Source organism: Aphelocoma coerulescens, assembly GCF_041296385.1.
Source record: "Aphelocoma coerulescens isolate FSJ_1873_10779 chromosome Z unlocalized genomic scaffold, UR_Acoe_1.0 ChrZ, whole genome shotgun sequence".
Classification (NCBI taxonomy): domain Eukaryota; kingdom Metazoa; phylum Chordata; class Aves; order Passeriformes; family Corvidae; genus Aphelocoma; species Aphelocoma coerulescens.
The window spans coordinates 16,952,057-16,972,718 of NW_027184085.1; the positions used below are offsets into that span (position 1 = coordinate 16,952,057).

The 20,662-nt window shown below is 38.1% G+C and overlaps 1 protein-coding gene across 2 annotated transcripts in view; it reads right to left on the minus strand.

Annotated features, from left to right (window-relative positions):
- PLPP1 (phospholipid phosphatase 1) overlaps positions 1-20,662 on the minus strand; it is a 62,718-nt gene that overhangs the window by 24,895 nt on the left and 17,161 nt on the right. Inside the window, exons 2-3 of one of the 2 annotated variants that reach the window (XM_069000799.1) lie at positions 9,100-9,251; positions 5,427-5,707 (exon numbers count right to left, since the gene is read on the minus strand). In XM_069000799.1, the coding sequence (XP_068856900.1) occupies positions 5,427-5,707; positions 9,100-9,251 (433 nt within the window). The remainder of the gene's footprint in view (positions 1-5,426; positions 5,708-9,099; positions 9,252-20,662) is intronic. The other variant, XM_069000798.1, reaches the window with a different exon arrangement.

The window sequence follows — 20,662 nt, forward strand, 5'->3', positions numbered from 1 at the left end:
CCCAATTACCAGGTATCTGAATTTATTATTAAACTTGTATCCACTAAGTAAGTTAGGATTTGTCCCAGTTAATCTGTTTCAGAGACTTACATACCCACTATAGCGCAACAGAAAATCAGGTACACTGAACATGCAAGAAAAAGAACATGTTAAATAAAAGCCTTTTGCTTTCAAGGGTTGTAAGTTCAGCATAGCATTAGCAAATTTCTGTTTCTCATTCCTTACTGAATACAGACACTGTAAACTTATTTTTGCTACATTATTACTTCAGGAAATTATTTTAAACCCAGAAAATGAAAAGACGTATGCTTTAAAGCTTTGAAGTTCTAGGAAGGCATCATTTGCATGAGTGAAAAATGTCATTATACCCTAGTATATTACTGTCCCTGTGAAATTATTCAGCAGACATTGAGTAAGAGTACAGCATACTTCATGCTACAACACTTATTTTAACATTTTGTGGATAAAATCTAAGTTTAAATAGTATCATATTCAATACACCTGACCTTTACACAAGGCTTTAATGTGCAGTTTGTGCTGCCAAGTTTATGAAATTATATATATACACATCCCAAAGTGACACCACAATCCTAAACTAAACTAATCCTAAACTAAAAATACTGTAAGCTCTATGTAGCACCTGCTACATTGTTTGTGTTTCAGTCACATATAACACTTACGTTGTGTGTGATTGAAAGAATCTTTGAATTAGTCTTACTTAAACCAGAAGTTTGGTTTTGGTATTCTTTGTTGGTTTTGTAGAGTTTTTGTTCAATTTTGACTGGTTTTTTTCTGGGAAGGCTTAGGGAGTTGTGTTTGATTTTGTTTTCAGTTTTATTTGCTTGTGGAAAGAACTTTATGAAACTGGAGAGAAACACCTACCATTATTACTAAGTTCTCACCCTCCTCAAAAAAAAAAAAAATTCGACAGAACTTTTATTTAAATTGCATTTACTTTTGCTTGAGATCAATTTTACAACCAATAGGAAATACTCCTTTGCTTAAGATGACAACTAACACTGACCTTTACCAGGTTCAGGCTGGTCTTGTCAAGTGTGTCCTCCAGATTCCAGATCCTACTTCGTAGAGGTTATAAATGCTTGTCTACACAAAGGCAACCAAGGTTGAATTAGCAATTCCTGTTTGCCAAAATGAGTTGGGAGCCACCAGTTAGTACTGCCACACCATGATAAAGCCAGAAGGCACACTGTCACCACTGAAATCTTGAAGCACAATATATTTCAGCTTATCTGAACAAATACCTTATAAAGTTGTCTTTTTTCCCCTCTGTGAGATACTAAAAAATAAGTCTATTCCAGAGCAATCAAGTGTTCATATACTAAAGGAAAAGAGCAGCACCTGATGTTTTCCTTGTTACTCTACTAGACAGTCAAGCCTCACTGTTTAAACACTCATCTCAGACAACCAGCAACTACAGCAAAATACACTCACCAGAGGAACACCGAAATACTAATTCAGAGCTGCTGCTGCTGAACATCTGTGGTTTCTGTTCAGTCTTTTGGATGCAGGAAAGCTAACAGGATGTATGAACAATCTGCCATGGACTGGTTAGAGCAGGTTTGGGAAATATGCCTTAGCTACCAATAACAAATGGAGAAGCCATCATCTGTCCTATCTGCTTACTTCTCCTTGAGGAATTTGGGTATTTTGCTAACCCACTCAAAGCCAGGCAAAGGTATGCAGTGGAAAGCCAGAAGAAAAGGAAGATGCACAGAAATGGAAGCTGCAAAAGCCAAAGAGATCAGAGGTTAGTAAACACTGCTCACTCACACCCCCAACTTTATCAAGGTTATAGCCTGGCACACCTACCTATTTTACTGAGTCCTGCTTTGCTTATTTGAAAGGGAAAACAGCCAACTGACTAGTCATTATCTTTATAGGTGCTCAGAAAAGTACCTTAAAGGCAATTCAGCAGCAGTAAAGTACATACTAGTACACTAAAAGTGACATGCTAATTACAAGCACCAGTGACAAGAGAACACCATGACTTTGATCTCTCTTCATTCATAGGCACTAAACTTGTGCTTCTATATCAAATTTACTTTTCTGAAACAAAAACAAGCCAGGTCAGGCACCTTTATTGAGTTACTACTCTTAATACTAATTAAGAGGGAAGGAATACTGCACAGCTCTACACAAAACTAGCTGACATCAAACCTAGCAACAACTCCATAAAAGCTTGTGATGGCACTTCTGTGCAAGTCATTCACCTCAGGGAAATGCCATTGAGTAGCTCATTCCAAGGTTCTGTGTCTAACTTAAAATAAATGCCAAACACTGCCTGAAAAAAGGATTGCCTTACAAAGAGGTACAGAAAAAAAGTACAGTTTATAATGTTAATATTTACCTAGCCATTTTTTATATAACCAGTGAATTGCATGCATATTTTAGATATCTTCAAGTGTGACAAACTTGGATGTATATGTGCCAACTCTTACATGCATCTTTCAACAAATATGAAAGATTTACTAAGGACACAACTGTGCTTGTGATCCTCTGCTTGGCTGAGCCACCAGTAATGGAAGTGCAAACATACTATAAAAGTTGTCAAGGAGAACCTAAGGCATTTAAAACTGAGGAGGACTGCTTTCAGCATGATATACACCAAACAAAATGCTTCAGTCAGCAAGAACTGTCTTATTAACCTCAGGTTAGGAAGTGAAACCTTACTGAAACTAACCATAACTCATGGGCACTTTACTCATTTAGACAATCAATCCTACATCCATTGGTTTATATTCCTGATAAAGCATGCATGTACTGTAATACTGTTCTTGCCACTGTACAATAAAAACTAATTACTATCTTTCTCTCATGCCCCCATGTTATAACAGAGTAGACATACACAAAGAGTTGGAAACACCAGATTTACATAAAACAGTACTGGAACATAATACGCAATATGTTTGCCTCCAACCATAAAACTTATGGGCTTCCAGAAACACAGGCTGTTTTCTTGAGGTTAGTCTTCTAGAAGTTCCTGCAAATGGTGTTTTGAACCCACTTTGAACCAAACTTACATATTCCAGTACTATAAAGAACTTCCACAGCTTAGTCCTCAATCTTCATGTGGGAAAAAATAAACTACTTCAAATGTTTCCCCTTCCAGTTTTACTGTTAAGGAGGAAATAGAAACACTGACTGATTACCTAATTGCTCTACCACTTCCAAAGTATCCTTTAGAAACTTTCACCTTACACCCATCTCTTCCACATACACACACTTACTCTATTTCAAAACAAGAAGTCTGATGTACTCAGGGATGCTCCATACCAAAACTATTTTATGCTTTTGATTAGTAAAAAATTGTAAGAAGAAATGAGAAGGAAGGAGATAACTAATCAGAAAATACAATATGAATAATGGAAGCACACAATGGATTTTTACACTGTTCTCATTATTTTCAATGAAATAATAAAAAAAATTTAGATTTGTCTTTCTGACTGTACATTCAAGCATGAATCTTTAAAAATATTCAAATGCAACCTCAAGTTTTCCTACTATACAGGAATAATCGGTTCAGTTCAGAACATATGATTTTACATGCAACACTACGATTGTTCTGTTTTCATTCTCTTTGCATTTCTACCTGCCTATTTAATCTATGCAAATTAGAGTAGATGGTAGTAGGTTTGCCACTAATAATTTTGTCAACTGATATAGAAATTCATCTCTGGATTACAGCTTGAGAGACTACTGACCTCTTCCAGCTTCCTGGAAAAAACTCCCTGCAATCCACCACTCTCCTCTTATTGGGCTATTAACTGAAAGGTTAATGCCTTCTGGCATATCGCTTCTGTGTGGGCACATGACCCAAGATCATTGAAAGTTTCCATAGGAAACCCTGAAAGATTTACTGGATTACTGCATCCAGGTCATACACCTCTACAGGACAATGTCCCATTTTAATCTATCCTACACTTCTTTGACCACTCACTAGCTTTTGGTTTACATCTTCCTGTGCATGCAAAACCTCAGCGGAGAGCATAAGCCCCACAAGTGAGCTCACACTCAAGTGAATACTTCAAGGCAACCTCTGACCGAACACGAGAGCCCTCTCACATCACTCTCTAGGGGAAACAGTAGCAACAGAAAAGGGGAACGCCACAGTTGCTGGAAATACAAACCTAATAGGTGATCAGTTAAGAGATGACAAACAAATCTTGCTTCCAGTGTAGAAGTCTGAGATGTCAAAGCACAGGGAAGAATACAAGGTAAGTGATCACTACGCCATTGCTCCCCCATACTCTTCTCATAGAAGAAAAATTTTTTTGTTTAAGCATAAGCTAACTCTTGTTTTTCAGCCCCCAAACCCAGAAAGATTATTTCAGGACCATTTCAGTCATCATGACCAATTCAAATTTTCGCCATGCCCCTCTTTACACTTAAGAAGCATTTTTAGACTCATGAAGAAGTTAAACTAAAGAGTTGGAGCTGGCTGGTACTGGCTCTGTGGGACACAGCAGCTTCTCAAAGAAGCCGCCCCTGTATCCCCTGCCACCAATCTCTTGTCACACATACCCAGTGTACTACTGTTCTACTGCCTATCTGTACACTAGCTCCTCTACCATCAACAGCCATTCACATTTCAACAGCGTTTTCCTATGGCTACTGAAAAATACCATACATGCTACTGGAAAATTATAGGGAACACGTGCCAGAAGAATCAAGGAACGCAGAGGACAGTGAGCAAAACTACACACATCTACTTAAAACTACACAAAGAGAGAAGTTCTAACTAAGAGGGTATATGGAATGTCTGGAAACAGAATGGCAAGGAGTCTCTATAAAGGTAAGGTTGCAGAAAGCTCCAGCAACTCAAATTATTCTGAACATACTTCTAATATTTCCAATAGCACTCAAAACACTGTGTTTATAGCACAACGACTAAAGTTTGAAGTGTCAGATACTTTATTCTTGTTTCCACAGTATATTGCTGCAATTGAACTGGCAGATAAGCATTTAAGATTAAAAACTTAATAGTGAGAAAAATTAATAGAGTAATTTTCTTAATAGTCCTGCATATATTTATATAGACGTGCAGTTTTTATCACTTTCATTCCAAGGTGAAAACACTTCCTTTGCTATTCTACATCTAATCTATACAGTAGATTTCAAATTCTTCTCTTCATTGGGATGCAGACATTTTAGAAACACAAATAAAAGCCAATTGAAACTGAAAAAAAAAGACAATCACACATTTTTCTAAAGAAGCAGAAACAAACACACACTTAGGCATTTACAAATTGGAAAAAAACCCCACTGTCTAGACAGGGCTTGGTGTTTAAAATTACAATAAATTTATTCTAGGAGAAGCACAAAAACTGCAGCACCATTACCAAACTCATTGTCCCAAGTTAACAAACATGTTACACAAACAAGTGTACAAGGTCAGTCATACTCACCTTCCCTCACTGATTTTTGCTTTGTCTCCATGACAAGTGAAGTTCTCAATGTAGCCCAGGCTGCAGTTGATCCGTGTCCAGTCAGGCTGGCACACAGCAATGAAGTGAGGACGCAGTCTACCTATGGAGTACTTGGCAATGTCTGTCAACGACTGGCTAGCAGCTGCCCCAAAAATGAAGGTCCCAATGGCTTTGTAAATAGTGGCTATGTAGTTATTTCTGACAAATGAATTTGAGTGCAAATTATTATAAAAGACTGAGAGAGTCTCTCCTAGGATTATCTGAAAGAGAAATAAGGAAAACAAGTTAAAGATAATAATTTTAAAAGAAAAGTATCACACTATTCTTGTTAATACTCAGACATACAGTTTCAGAAATTAGTTTTTTTATAAACATTAAGCTGCAAATTTAAGTTCTCCAAGAGTCAGCAGTAACCATGTCCAAACATTATAAACACTTTCACACAGAAGAGAAACACCCTTTTACTTTTACCCTACTTCATGCTGAATTTAATCACATTATTTTCAGAATACTTATTAAAAAAAAGCCTTCTCAGAATAACATTTAACCATACTACTTGGCATGGCCCTAACTAGAAACACTTTCTCCTGTATAACTTCATTTTACATTGAGTCGTCTTCAACTAACTTCTGAGCAAAATTTTTCTAAGCTTGTTAGGTTTTTCATGAAGCCAGAAACTATTCTGAAGGGTTGAGACTTCAGATCTGAAAGGCCATATGTTTTAACAAAGGAATTTCCTATTCCTCATGAAAACTAAATCCTTCGGGGAGAAAAGAAAACTAATGAGAGTAGGGAAGGACAGGGAGGTCTTTCTAAGGATTTTTCACCCTACATGTACAAGGTACATGTATCAAGTGTTGACAAGAAAGAAGATCTAATTTTGTTTTCTTGCAACTTCATCTTTTGCAGAAAGTATTTCCTTATGCCAAATACAGAACTTCACGCCAGATAATTTGGATATTGAACCAGATGGTCCCATTCTGTACAGAAAAGATCAGTCCATACCGACAATCAGATGTGTGGGGGACTGGACATATATATGTAAAGTTATCTTGAAAAATCATGTAAAAATTAAAATTATGGCTCCATCTGTCACTTGAGAGTGCCAGGTCCCCAATCTCAGCAAACCAGAACTTTGGTGAATGAAGCCATTACTTAGACACTGCCACCCAGTGACAGCTTGTCAGAGGCTTTGCACGTGAAGGCGAATAGACAATACCGTCAGATGTGTGACACTTTAGTTTTACAGCCTCCACCATACCCAAACGTGGACTGAAGCAGAGAAATACCAGAACATGCACTAAAGCTGAGAAAGTCTTCAGTAAAGCACATAGACGCCTAATCCAGAAAGTAACCTCTTAAGGAAGATGGTTGAGCACAAATAGACATGGCAGGTAAATAATAAATCCCTTTCAAAGAATATTGCTGCAAAATCTGCAAAGAAGGTCACTTATCTCAGTTGAGGCAACAAAAAATTAGTTGATGTCTATGCGATTACTACACTGGACAGACATCAAAGAATGTTCATCTTCAATAATTTGACTAAGCATTGAGTAAAGGACACCAATATTTGCTTTTACCATCTGACTATGAAGCAATCTTGACAGAAAAGCCTGGTTTCCCAACTAAAAGATGGTCCCTGATGTTGCAAAAGAAACTTCAATTGCTAAATATTCATACAGGCTCAAATGGAGATTGGATTAATTCAGAGGGAATACATCCATTAAAAAACTATATTCAGTGGAGCCTTTTCTTACTCAGGAAGTTCCTGAGCTGCAAATGGCCGGTAGCCAAGTACTGAGGGCAAAACATCAATCTTTCCATGCTCTGTTTTGTTCCTCCTCACTCAACTGTTTTAACTGCTCTAGAAATGAGATAAGCTATATGGACTTCAGTTGTGACCCAGCACTGATGGTCTCAGGTAATACTGACTACCAAAGGTAGTAACAGGGTGAAAAAAAAATAGTCTTAAAGGCAGGATCTTTAGCATAAACCACTTGCCATTTAACAGAACACACAACCCCTACCCTCCCCCCAAAATTTCATGTGCTTCAGAAGCATTTCTGTAAGATTTTGAAGCAGCTTTTCCAAAAAGAGGGAAACCGGGCAAGTCATAGTTTCAATTCTCAGAACATATTTCTACACTGCAAAAAAAAAAATTCCACCCAAGAGCAAACATGAGCTGCAAGTTAACCTTTATGTTAGAACCTAGATAAATATCCATGCAGTCCCTGTGCAAAGCAGAGTTCGATTATCGTAATATTCCTCCTGACTTAAACCCATTAGCTCAAAGAAACAGCTGGTCAATACTGAGGATTACATTTAGCTGTGCTAAAATTCAGCCATTTTCATTTCTGGCTCCTAAATATACTTGGATAAATATTTATATGCCTAAAAATCTTATTTGGCATAAGAAAGTTTTAACTCTGTTAAAAGTGTGGCTCTGATGAGCTTGGATGCCACTCAACAGAACCATCAGTAGAGGCTGAAGCTTTTTAGCACATCTGGACAGGGATCTTGAGGGCCCTGTTGAAGGGCCTTTGTAGGAACTGAAGTGCAGTCTTATCAGACTTAGGACATGAAATGGTTAACTGAAGAGGTCCAACTGTCCCCTCTACTCATGAGGACATGTCCAGCTACTTTTTGCCCCCGTATCCTTCTAGAAGCCATTTGCACTCCATGTGTAGTCAATGAAAGCTGCTGTTTTCTGCCAGGCTGAGGAATTTTCACTACCCTGATCCTGGCTCAGACAGCCACAAGAGGTGGCAACAGACAGTGTAATAGTGGGACCTCAACTTTTGTCCATACATAGTAAGCTATTATGTTAGCTCAGCTGACAGCATACAATTAAGTATTAGGGACAGAGAGTCATTACATGCTTGAGACAGCTCAGCTGAGCTAGGAGCTGTGGTCAGGGAGAGATCCCAAATCGACAGTCACAGAGACAACCTGTCCAGCTCACTGACCTGGTGTGATGAAGAGGAAAGAAGAAAAACACCCTGTTTTTCAGCCAGGTTAGGTGCAGTATGAAAGCGAGCCCCTGCAGTAATTTAAATACAAATGGGCCCAGAGATTTATCCTGACCTTCAGGGAAATATCCAGGGGAAAACTCCACACCTACTTATTCTTTTTTATTCTATTTATGTTTTTGGTAACATCTGACTGGAAGTCATAACCTTTCTCTTACATAGGCTGTTGTTACACTTCCACACACAGAAGTATTCCTGAAGATTTTGTGGCAGATAAAAAATGCTGACTTGATAGGTCATGTACGCTGATATTCTGAAAGTAGCAGGTCCCAAAATAAAAAGACTTAGACAGTCACTTCCAATACATTAGTGCTATTTTCAACAAATATGGTAAGAAGTTTTTCTCTCTAAGTATAGAATTAAGCCACCACAGTTCTAAGGTTCGAAGGCATTCTTCTTCTGTTATATAATTCTAGCTGTTTGACCTCAGTTAAAAAAACCTTTTAGTTACACTTGCCAGACCATCATTTTTACTCTTTAGCACCTGGCCTAAGGACATTATTTTAAGGTTGAGAAATCTTACAGAATATAGTTTTGTAAGTCTATATATATTAATATATTGCCCTCCTCCCTCTCCCCCACCCCCACTGAAATCAAAAGCAATGAAGAAAAGTTTAACTTACAACAATTACACTGAAAGGAATAATTATTCCTGCTAACAACTTATAAGAAATGGTGTCCTCTTTGTATGGATACCGGATGGATTCATCACTACAGAAAACGCCTCTCTGGAAGGGGATACGTCGTGAACTGAGAATTGCAAAAGGCAAGCCAGCTGGCAAAAAGGAATACAAAATACATTACAAAAGCAAAACAAAGTGGTGATGACTATACCCCCGCATTTCCAAAAAGAAGTGCATAAAGAGGAATGGGCATGCAGGAAGTTAGAAGGTTATGCACTTCTCTTGGCCAATGCCTACTGCCTTGACTTTGTAGCTCCCAGGAAGGATTGCTGAATGAAGGAAAGCAGGGCAGGATTCTTCTCATCTCCATGTTTGTGGCACTTGAAGCGTGGAAGCATGCCGAAACTGTGACTGAGTAAATAGTTCAGTGACAACCACTGAGGTGCTCAATCTGCTGCTACTGGCACAATTATCAAATATTTCTTTATATTCCAGTGAGCACCAGTTGCCCCTGTACACCTTCTCTGGACAGCTTTACAAGTCAGAAGAGCATAAATTGCATTTCATGAAAGCAGAAAAGGAGGTGCTTTTCAGGAATGCAAGTGCAGAGGGAGCTTTTGGGAATATGGAGAAAAGGAAATTACACATGCATGCAATACCCTTACTTCCTCACACACTGGATAGTTTCCTAGAACAACATGGTCACTGCACAAGCGCTACAGCCTCATGGCATGGAGATTTTATCCTCACCTCTTCCACCAAAGAGGATGCCTTTGGCTCAGTCTAATACCAGCAGGACACAATACTACGGTGCACAATAGCTGCACACTATTGCACATCAAGATACCCAAAACAAACCAAAACTAGTCATTTGAACAGCAAAGATTTTTTTTAAAAACTCAAAATAGGATGCAAGTCACCACAAACTAATAGAATCACATTTCTAAAACCTGTTCCTCCATCCTTAACACACATACAGCATCCACACAATCTGTTTGTGTACAGGGATGAATACTCTCAGAAAGAAATGGCTGTATGGAAAACAAGAAGTGGGGGACTACAAAGAATGCTTAACCAAACAATAAATAATCTTCTTTAGCCTAGGCATGTAGAGCCCAGTAGCACAAAAGCCCTTGACTTAGTGCTCAAAATTCAGCTGTGTTGCACATAAAATGCATATTCTTTTAAAGTTACACAACAAAAATTATCTGGGGAGACACTCCCATCCAACAGTAAGGGATTGCAAAGATAGAAACAGTCTCCATCCTTCCTTCCCAGCAGAAGTAGATTTTGCTGTAGTCTCAGGTCTCTCCTCAAGACCTCTGTGCCAAGGCATAGCCTACCTCTTCCCTTCCAGATACACAACTAGCCCCAAATAAGCATGTGCATATAAAAGTAAAGACGTGAAGAACAGGAGAAAAAGTGAATAAAAAAGGATACCAACCAAGTCTCAGGAGAACCGTTAGGAAAGGGAAGCAAAAAGACCTAGGATCCTTTCCAATCCTCTTCCCTCTTTACCTACACCCATGAAGTCCTCAGCCTGACTCCTGGGGACCATCACAAGAGATACAACTGGGTTTTCATCAACAATTTGCTATCAGTTTTGTTCTGCACACCATAAAGTACTTAAAAGAATACTTCAGTTTGAAAATAAAAGAACAAATAACAAACTAATAGCTAGAATTCATGGGCCCACATGATAGACCTATAACTGCCTGATCAAGGAATAAGGTTGTGTCATTCGCCAGAGCTCACTTCACAGAAATTTTCACCTTTTGAGCTAAGTCTGTTGCAAAGAACCACATACCTTCTGTATTGCTGCAGTCATGAAACCAATAGCATGCAAAACCTCCCCTCCAAAAGTGGCAGAAAAAGACCACTCTCACTGTCAAGAGGGGTTGTTTCCAATTCCATGCCAGCAGGACTACAATGACACAGCTCTGGAAGCCATCCAAGCACACCAACAAAGCAGAAGGACAGCAGGATGGGCTAAGAGCCAAGCCAGAGCCTCACCAAAACACTGCACTATTCAGATACCAGCCAGCACAGAGCCCAGGAGCTGGACTCTGCAGTACAGTGCAAAAACACTGCCTTTCCTACTAGGAAAAAATTCCTCTCCCTTTCTCTTAACAGGAAGAATATCAGGATTTTGAAAAACACTGCAGCCCAGACCTCATTTTTTCCCCTCCCCTTGTGTTGGTATTGTGACAGATGTCATGATACACCATCAGTTGTTTAGTATTTAGCTATTGTGTCAGGGATGAGGCAGAAGCATGTACAGCCATGGTGAGGGAAGGTGACTTGTCAACATAATGTCATGGTGTTTCCAACACCACTTATTACTACAAAATATGTATGGAATGAAAACTTCATCATTTGCCCTGCACACATGCTAACACCAACATTCAAGACTGAGTATTTGAGAAAAATATATTGTTTGGACCTCCAAATATAGAGAGTTAAGACATACAGATCAGAATTTCTTAATTACTTACATGGTTACTTCTTTAGAGTTGGTAGTTCTGATTATCATGGTAAAGCAGTTGTTCACAAAATTATGTTCAGCCCAAAAAAACCTTATCACAGCTTCAGCACACTGCCACAAACACCTGTAGTTATAGCTTGATAGTGTCACTGGCATCAAATCACTAGCTCTGCATCACCCTTTTTAAAAACCTGCTCTGTGAATAATGGTGTCATGGTACCTTACTCCTCATTTCCTCCTACCACACCTGGGTAGGAGCTTCTCAAGGTGAGAGATTGAAAATTTTCAGAACAATGGGGTTATTCAGGGGGCAGCTTTTTTTAACGTCATTTCCAGCTACTAAATCAGAAACAAAAAGCAGTGCTGTGTGGATCATAGGAATGAAGTCCCTCATGCAGTGAGGATCTGTGCTCTTCCATGCTGAGTGAAGCTGCTTGAAGTGTGTGCTCACTCTTCAGCAATATTGAGATTATGATGTAATTAGCCTGTAATTGCACCTTCTTGTATCCAGATCATGCAAACAAAATACCAAAGAACTCAAGGTTTGTTTTTGTTTTGCTTTGTAAGCAAGTATGAACAGCTAAAATAAAGTTACTGTCTTCTTTCATAATTTCTTTCCACCTCCTTTACTTTGAGTTTTGGAAGTCCTAGGTATCTACGTGATAACCATTAAGTTGCCATCAAGTAACTATTAATTGGAAGAGCTATGCACTGAAATACAATACTGTTAATAAACCTTATATCGGAAACATAACAAGGGTTTCTTCAGTTTCCCCCAACTGCACAAGAGATTCAAGAAGTAATTCCACCAGTCATTTATCTTATTGCTGTTCTCAGCACCTTTCATTTTTGAAAGGATACATGCTCCATGAAAGTTTGTGAGGAAAGTTTTAATTTCTAAAAAACAGATTACAGTAAAACTGATCAGATTAACACAGTTAAACTGTAAACTGAAAGTCACAGAACTACAACATCTGTAATTTACTTCTTGCTCAATCCACAGCAGTCATTAGCCTGAAAAACCATGCCAGTAGGGGCTTTTGGTATCTTTTTGGTTAAAGTACTCTCCAATGTCAATACCTAATCCCTCAGGACATGCTCCATACAGCAGGTTTAATTTACTTCTTTTTAACACATATGGATTGACTTCACTATTACTAACTGGTGAGAGAGAGGACAAAAGTAGAAGTCAAACCAGAGGGGCATCAAGTGTTTCTGGCACATGAAGCCGGTAGGAGAACCTTCTCACAATACTGAGGGTTCTGTTCTGTTTTAAATAAATCACCAAAGTCTGCTTTTGTGGGCTTTCAAGGTGTTTTCATTTAAAATCAAATCAAAATTATTTCAAATATATAGTTTAAATACTTTCTGCAGTGGAAGTTTTTCTCCCTTTAAGACAATAAAGGGACAGGAAAAAATAGTTCAATTTTTTCATTACTGCAAGCAGAACAAACAAGCAGAAGAACTGTCCTAAGTGATAGAGAAAAAGCTTCTTACTATATCAAGTACAATAGTAGGGTTTTCCTATAGCTGTGATAGACATGCTACTTTTTCACCCTGACAAATATCACAATTTCAGAAGAGAGGAACAAGTTTTTGCATCACAGCAGCAATTTCCTGAGCATGGAAGCTCCTGGTACATACAGGAAGACTGGATATGACTGAAGATACCGAATCATACCTGTCTTTATAATGGTACCACTATCACTAGTCTCACGGTCTTTAATTTCACAGATACAACTGAGGAAAAAATGTTTACTGTAGTATAGGAAGTGGTGTACTTCGATAGATTTTTATGTGAATAAATCTGAAGTAGTTTCTCAAGAAAAAGTAGCAAAGACAACAGCAGATGACTGTGAGAAGAAATCCTGCTCATCTGCCACTCACATTGCCACATCTAGTTAAAAGAAAGGTTCTACAATATCCTACAAACAACCATTTTGCTCCTAAAAAACCTACAATTTCCAAGGGCAGAGTCTGGCACACTAAATGGGAGAATTAATTGGGCTCAGTTTTCCCTGAAAGCAGAAGAAATTGGGGAGTCTAAGTACTCCTTTTATGTAAGAAGTGGAGACAGTAGAGGAGCATCTTCTGTGCCACTTGTAACACAGTGAAGAAATTGCCAAATGGGAAAATTACAACCCGTATGTGAAGAGCAATTATAAGGTTGGGAAGAGGTTACCTGTAGGGTAATCTCAAAGATAAAGCCTAAAAGCTGGTGTTACATGGTGCATATGCATCCTTAATGAGTAAGCAGAAGATGTACTGCTGACAGAGCTGGCAATTCTTTGATACAGTGGAAGATCAAGGCCATCCAGCTCTGCCTGCAAAACAACTCTTAAAGACTGAGGCAACAGAACATACACAGATTTGTGCAGTAATGAGTTCAGAGTCATGCATTTGGAGGTTAAACAACTCTGTTGAGTTGGGAGCTTGTCAGTTAAAAATAGCAGGGGGAAAACAATGTCTGCTTCCTGTGATTGTTGTATATCAACATAATGGCATGACCATTACACAAGTCTTTTCAAAGGCATTAACACTTCTAACCATCTGACAAGAAATTTCTTCTGAAACAGTATTCAGTCAGAATTAGCGAACACATTTAGTTTTAATTAATCTGTCTTAAGTGCAAACAGAGAAGGGCTGCTAGGATATACTCCTCATTATCTCAAAAACAAGAGCTTGGTTTTGCACAGTTCAGTAGAGTCAGGCTGTAAATCAGCCAAGTGCATATGCACTAGGTACTAGAAAAAAAAGCAATACTGATCCAACAAGGAACCAAGAATCCAGGAACTACAAACAGAGTTGATAATAAAGATATAGGGAGAAATATAGGCTCTGAAATGTTTCAGTCAGAATACACAGAGTAGAGACACAAGTAGCTCAACTGATAAAACTACATATTTTAGACAATCACTATACCCTTGTCCAAAAGTCCAACTCATACAGTATAATATAATAGATTTCCTCATAAACTGGAGTGATTTCTGACTGATTACATTACGTTTTTTCAATAAATATCCTGCATAACACAGGTCTATTGCTTTCCAAATTCCTAATCTTGATTATGTTTCTTCACTGGGCATGAAGTTGATCTCTCCACTAAAGATGACCATTACTACTCCAAAGAGAGAGAACATCAGATCATATACCTCCCTCAAGTTGTCCTTCCCACTCACCTCAGGAAGGCTATCACTTGGCATTTACCCACAATGTATTTCACCAGCTATGTTACTGTCATCTTTTGTATTTATTGCTCTGAGTTCCCTACTTTGCTGCCTCACTGCATATGCTTTCTCTCCTCCAGGGCACTTATGACTATACTGAACAGGATAGACTCACAGAGAGCTCTACTTAACAGCTTCCTTCCTTGCAAAGGACAAGAGGCACTTACTCCTACTGCTCACTTCTCACAGTTAAGTGAATTATTTGTTCATTTAAGGATTCTTTATCTGGTCTCATGACATTTTCTTAAGATTTGGTTGAAGTAACCATTTGAATCTAAATCATCTAAACATCTAAATAATGAGATTTTCTAAAAAAAAAATGAAGCTTTAGCCTGAGTTGTCCATCTACCTGGTTTATCACAGGGATTAGGATAAGAACAGATGTGACTGACACCAGAAAACAGTGGATATGTTCCTGACAAAGTAGTATGTTTCAACATCTGTGCTTAAGTAGTGGGTAGTAACAATCTTTCTCCAGAGCTCAGAAACAAAACAAAGTTAAAAAGATTTTGCTATAGTCTCTCCCAGCACCTCAAAAAAAGCTGCCACCACTTTTGTGCTTCTTTGCTGTAGCTTTAAACTAGAAGTGACTCCTAGACTTATTTTTTAAAAAGCGTAAGTAATATTTTGAGCTTTAAGTCTCTTTACACCAGAAATTCAGATAGAAAGCAGAAGTCAACATTTCCCCCAAATATGCTGTAGATATTTCATACTAATTCCATCAGCAAAAACATCCACATTATTCATTACAACATTAGAACTACTGCCTGGAAAAACATTCATTTTATAAAAGCTTGCTTAAAACTTTTGTGCTTATATTACTGCTTACATTCTGTGAAGGTTGGGTATAGTGTCACAAAGCTCTTTGCAGATTAAGTTAAGACTTTGGCTTCTCCTCAGTATAAGAACAGTGCTACTTTCCATTTCTCATAGGTGTTAGAGTTCAGGAGAGCACCAAGAAATAAACCATCACTCCACAGTTCACCAAGATCAATAGTTCCATTTTTTGACATTCAGCTTTCTCCTGAAAAGGTGGGTTAAAAACCAGCTTTTTGCATGAGCATTTCCTTGCTCAAGGCAGAACAGAAAGAGGTACAATGATGTGAGCCAGATGAAGGGAAGTAGAAGAGGTAGCACAAAAAGGAACACTCTCTGCTTTACTTTCCCTGTTCCTTGTCTCCAGTTCCTAGTGTGGTCGCTTCCCTTTTTTGATACCCCCTCCAGTCTTTGGTCTAAGTCCTGAATGTCAAGAGCACATTATTAGTAACTGTGTGTCAGCCTTGAGAAAAATCTACACCACAGACTGTTTGGGTTAAATTACAATACTCCAAATAAGCTGCAACTCCCTCAACCTACATTTCTCCCTATTCCATTTTACCCTTTTGTATACTCTACTAAATAATACTTAAACCCCTCTATACCAATGTGACTGCTTGTCTTTCTCACAGCTGTGACCAAGCTTCACTTAGCATTTTAAAAGCCCTTGTCTGGAGTTCCTCCCACAGTCAGAATGCCAACTGTCTTACTCAGTTTCATACACTGTGTGCATTCTCCATCACTATATTAAGAAAGGTACTTGAAGGGTTGAGTAAAGTACAGTACCAAGTCCATAGGGCTAACAAGCAAGTTGCTACAGTTTATTTACTTAAATAAAGGTGTAATAATAATTACAGCTGCACTTAGTAAGAGTGATTTGTACAAGTAACAGAGACAAATGGTGCTCCTCAGATCTTTCCTCACCAGATTTCAAACCAAGCCCACCAGAACACCCACACCATGGACAGGTCAAAAAGTGGAGTCAAAAGCTGGATGCTGCTACTTCTCAGCATCTGTCCCCCACTGCACCGATCTCAGCCAGGAATTACTCATCAATTCAACAACTCACCAAAGTGCATCACCCTGCATATTAACCCTTCACACAGTAAAACCATGGGTTATTACTATGTTGGCTTTAAAAAGAAAACCAAAAACTTTAGCAGTTTATTCCTCAGAATAACATTGGGTTCAAAGATAATGCTGACCTGTAGTAGTACAAGGTGAACAGTTAGTATCAAGTAGAACCTGTGACAGATTATGAAGTTCAACAGCATTGCCCAAAAAAGTTTCCAATGCCATAAATATACAAAAAAAAAAAAAGAAGATAAAACATGAACACCTTTTCAAAAAGTTTACCAGATAAGAGGCAGTCTTGCTGAGAGCATAATAAGACCACCTACAAGTAACCTGAAACCTAAGATTTAAGTTGAAGCCCACTCTAGTGTCAAACAACAGGTTTTATTTCAATTAGTTGGAAAACTACAGTGGGTCATAAAGCTTTGACACTGCTGAAAAAGTGAAGAGCACATCTACCAATCAACAGTCTTCAAGAGGTTTCATTAGCCCCCTGATTTATTATCTATCACAGCAGTAACTACATTTGTCCATTAAGACATACAAAACTAGCCCAGTGAGTGCTTATGTTGGTCAATCTAACAGCTGCTGTCAATAAAAGTTTCCCTTCCCATCCCTTTCATAAACAGACCACTAAAGGTCAATTTCTTTTGCTATAAAATAAATCAGTAAATTGATTCCAAAGTATGACTGTGCTAATCTGTAGGAGGGAAAAGTTTCAGTCAGAACATCATTACACATGGTGTAAGTAGACATTCCCAAAAACACCAAGCCTAATGCCTAATAGGTTAAAGCTGGCACAGGAGCAAAGTTACCTACCTAGGTCCCTTTTGGGAAGTCATCATGATACTGAGGACATTTTGCCAAACCAAACCTAGGAATATTTTGATTTTGCCCTTTTTTTGATATTGTTTAAACTACTTTGAAATTAATGTAACCTGATCACTTAAATATCTTTTGGATTTGTTCAAGGAGGAGATATTAAGTCCTGTATGCCTCATCATGTTCCTTTCTCTCAAAGATGTTCCAAACAGCAGCACTTATCCCAGAGAAGTGACTTTATCAAAACACTGTTTACTAACAGACACTTCCCTGTCAGGAACATCAGCATTTGCATTACTTGTTTTGGTAGCAACAGGTTGTAGAGAACTACTTTTTTTCCCAGAAATTCAGTGCAGCACTTCGGCTGAGTTAGAAGATCTAAACTCTTCTGTCTACATCAGTCCATCTTGTAAGAGAAACCTACCAGCAGGTTGTGAGCATTCAGCTCTGGAACAGAGCTGCCAGGCAAAGCCTTGGCAGGGAACCACAGAAATCTTGTTCAAAACCTAGAACAGGGAGCAGACAAAATGCAGCAACCCTCATGTTGCTCTGTTGCTCTGCTCCTCTGATGAGAAGGATGTTTCTTTCAGAGAGGTTTTCCTTGCTCTGTGCTTCTGCCTCCCGTAATGTCACCTACTCCTAGAGCCAAGGGAAGCTGCATGAGTGTCACTGAAGGTCACAGTTTAAAGAAACAAGATGACTGGAGATAAAAAAAAAACAAAACAATTTGGAAGTGAAGTTACCAGAAAAGCCCAACTGAACAGGACATCTACAAATAGCCGTGGCTGGACCTCATTGGAAGAGAAAAGACATTGACATTAGTCTGCCACTTATACTTGAAGAAATTGGTCTCATGCAGATGCGACTGAAGACCAAAAATGCCAGACCAAGTATATTTCCAAATTCTCCTAGAGCTGCAAGCCATGGACAATAACCCCTAACTAGTCATGGTTTTTAAATTACACAGAATTACTCTCTAAACATATCTAAAAGACTTGGTAAGAGAACTATCAGAAAGATCATCTTAAAGGGGTTTCTTAAGTGTCAGATATCATGAATGTGTGCAGCTCTGGACACTGGCCTAGCCACCTAGAGAGATTCAGTCTTCTAGACCTGTATCAAGTCTTGTTTGATTCTAAATCTCAAAAAATTCCAATAGAAAAATTGTGGTTCCCATCCAGACAAAGAGAACAATTTGGAAAACTGAGAAGCATTATCCTATGAAGAGGCACTTGGAAAAGAATAAACATTTTATTTCCTGATAAAACATGGCAATGGCAACAGAAAGGGTTCAGAGCTACAAAGAGAATTATGATTCCTAAGAGCATTCTTCTAATTTTTTTTAAGATTCCTGAGTTTCTAGCACATCTTGTAGATCTTCATAAAATGTCATAAAAACAAATCCATGTTCATGCAGCCTTGTTTCTTTTATGTACAAGAAACTTAATAAAATATCTATGTATGTTTTAAGTTTTTTGGGGGTTGCTTTGTTTGTTGTTTTTTTTTCCTCTTTGAAGTTATTTTATATTCCATTACAGGCCTGTCTCAACAAGATCTTTTAGTATTATTATTATTATACAACAAGATGTTCAGGCCATTTCTTATTACATTTTGAAGACAAGCAGGCCCATAGAGCAGCAAAAGGCATATGCATAAAAGGAGTTCTACCACTTAGGAACAAGCATCATGTTTGAGGTAGTCTCATTAGGGAAGAAAAGTCTGTACAAAAGTGCAATTTATAAACTCTAGATGAAATTTTTATCATCAATTCCTTCATTGAGGATTCTGTGCCTTTCAGTAAAGTCCCATGTGAGGATAACAATTTTTACTAGATGCAGGATAATCAGAGTTATTGCCCAAAAACCTTTCATGAGCAAGCTGTGTTCCTGTTGATATTGAGTCTGGAACACACTATGTCCAAAAACTTAAACTGCCTTGGAAAGAGTCTCAAGCCTCTATTGAGTCAGACCAAGCAAAAAACATTCTGAATTCAGATTCCCAGACTGATCAGCTTTCCCTGCCCATTTTGAATAAAGGCAATCTTGAAGACAAAAACCATTCACTGGGAACCCACTTTCAATTCAGGAAATTGTAATATCCTGTCTCATAGTCCCTAGCTGTACAGCTTACTCTAGCCCTTAGTTTTCAGTAGCTATGGAAGATTTTTCACCTCTTGCATGAGACTAAAGAGCTCTCTAAATCTAAAATTGAGATTAAGAGAGCTAGGTTAACATGTTAACTACACTGAGCAGTTGCTTTAAGGTTTGTAAAATGTTCAGACTGAAAAGCAAATGATCTGGTTAGACTGTATTTTAACAACTGCAAGTGCTCTAGAATTTATTTTTTTTTAAACCTCTCAGCATGGAGACCAGAAGTGATTGTTCCAATTATAAACTCCAGGGCCCTGCACAAAGACAAGCAATGAAAATCCACTGTGTGACTCCTACAAAAATATCATAGCAGAAAAATATCACAATAGACTGGAATTACTGACACATCTAATTATAAGCTGTAACTTTAACTACACAAAGGTTATCTAAAATTTTAATAGTCCAAACCACTCTTTAAATGTTCAGAATTAGCTCTAAGTTAGATGTTTCTCCATTGCTTTAGAGCCAGGAAAAAACACACTCTCAATTGACTTCGTATTACAGTAACAACTTCAAATGAAAGATAATAAAAATATCAAGCAATTCAACAGATTATTGAACTACAACTAGAACATTTCTTTAAAGGTCTGAAAGTGCAGAGAGCTGCAATTGTTAGTTCACCTGTACCCATATCTATCAAGGTATACAGGAAACCTACCATAAAATAAATTTTCCCAAAGGTGTGCTGAAGATATATGTACTTGTAAAAGTGACAAACTTTACTTAAAAGTGAAACTATACTAGTGACAACTTGTTGTGTCAACCTCCTATTTATTGCACAGGTCTAATAGAAGCTTCAAAAAATAAGCACTAGAGGCAAAACTACAGTAATATACGTAGAAGTTCTGCAGGTAGCTGTTCACTTGTTTTAAATGACTGCCTTCCATCCTTAAACCATTTCATATATGTCTTACTGACTAATTCAGCTTATACATTTGTCAGATAATAATATTATCATCTTTCATATGGCTTGGTCAAGTACCACAGGC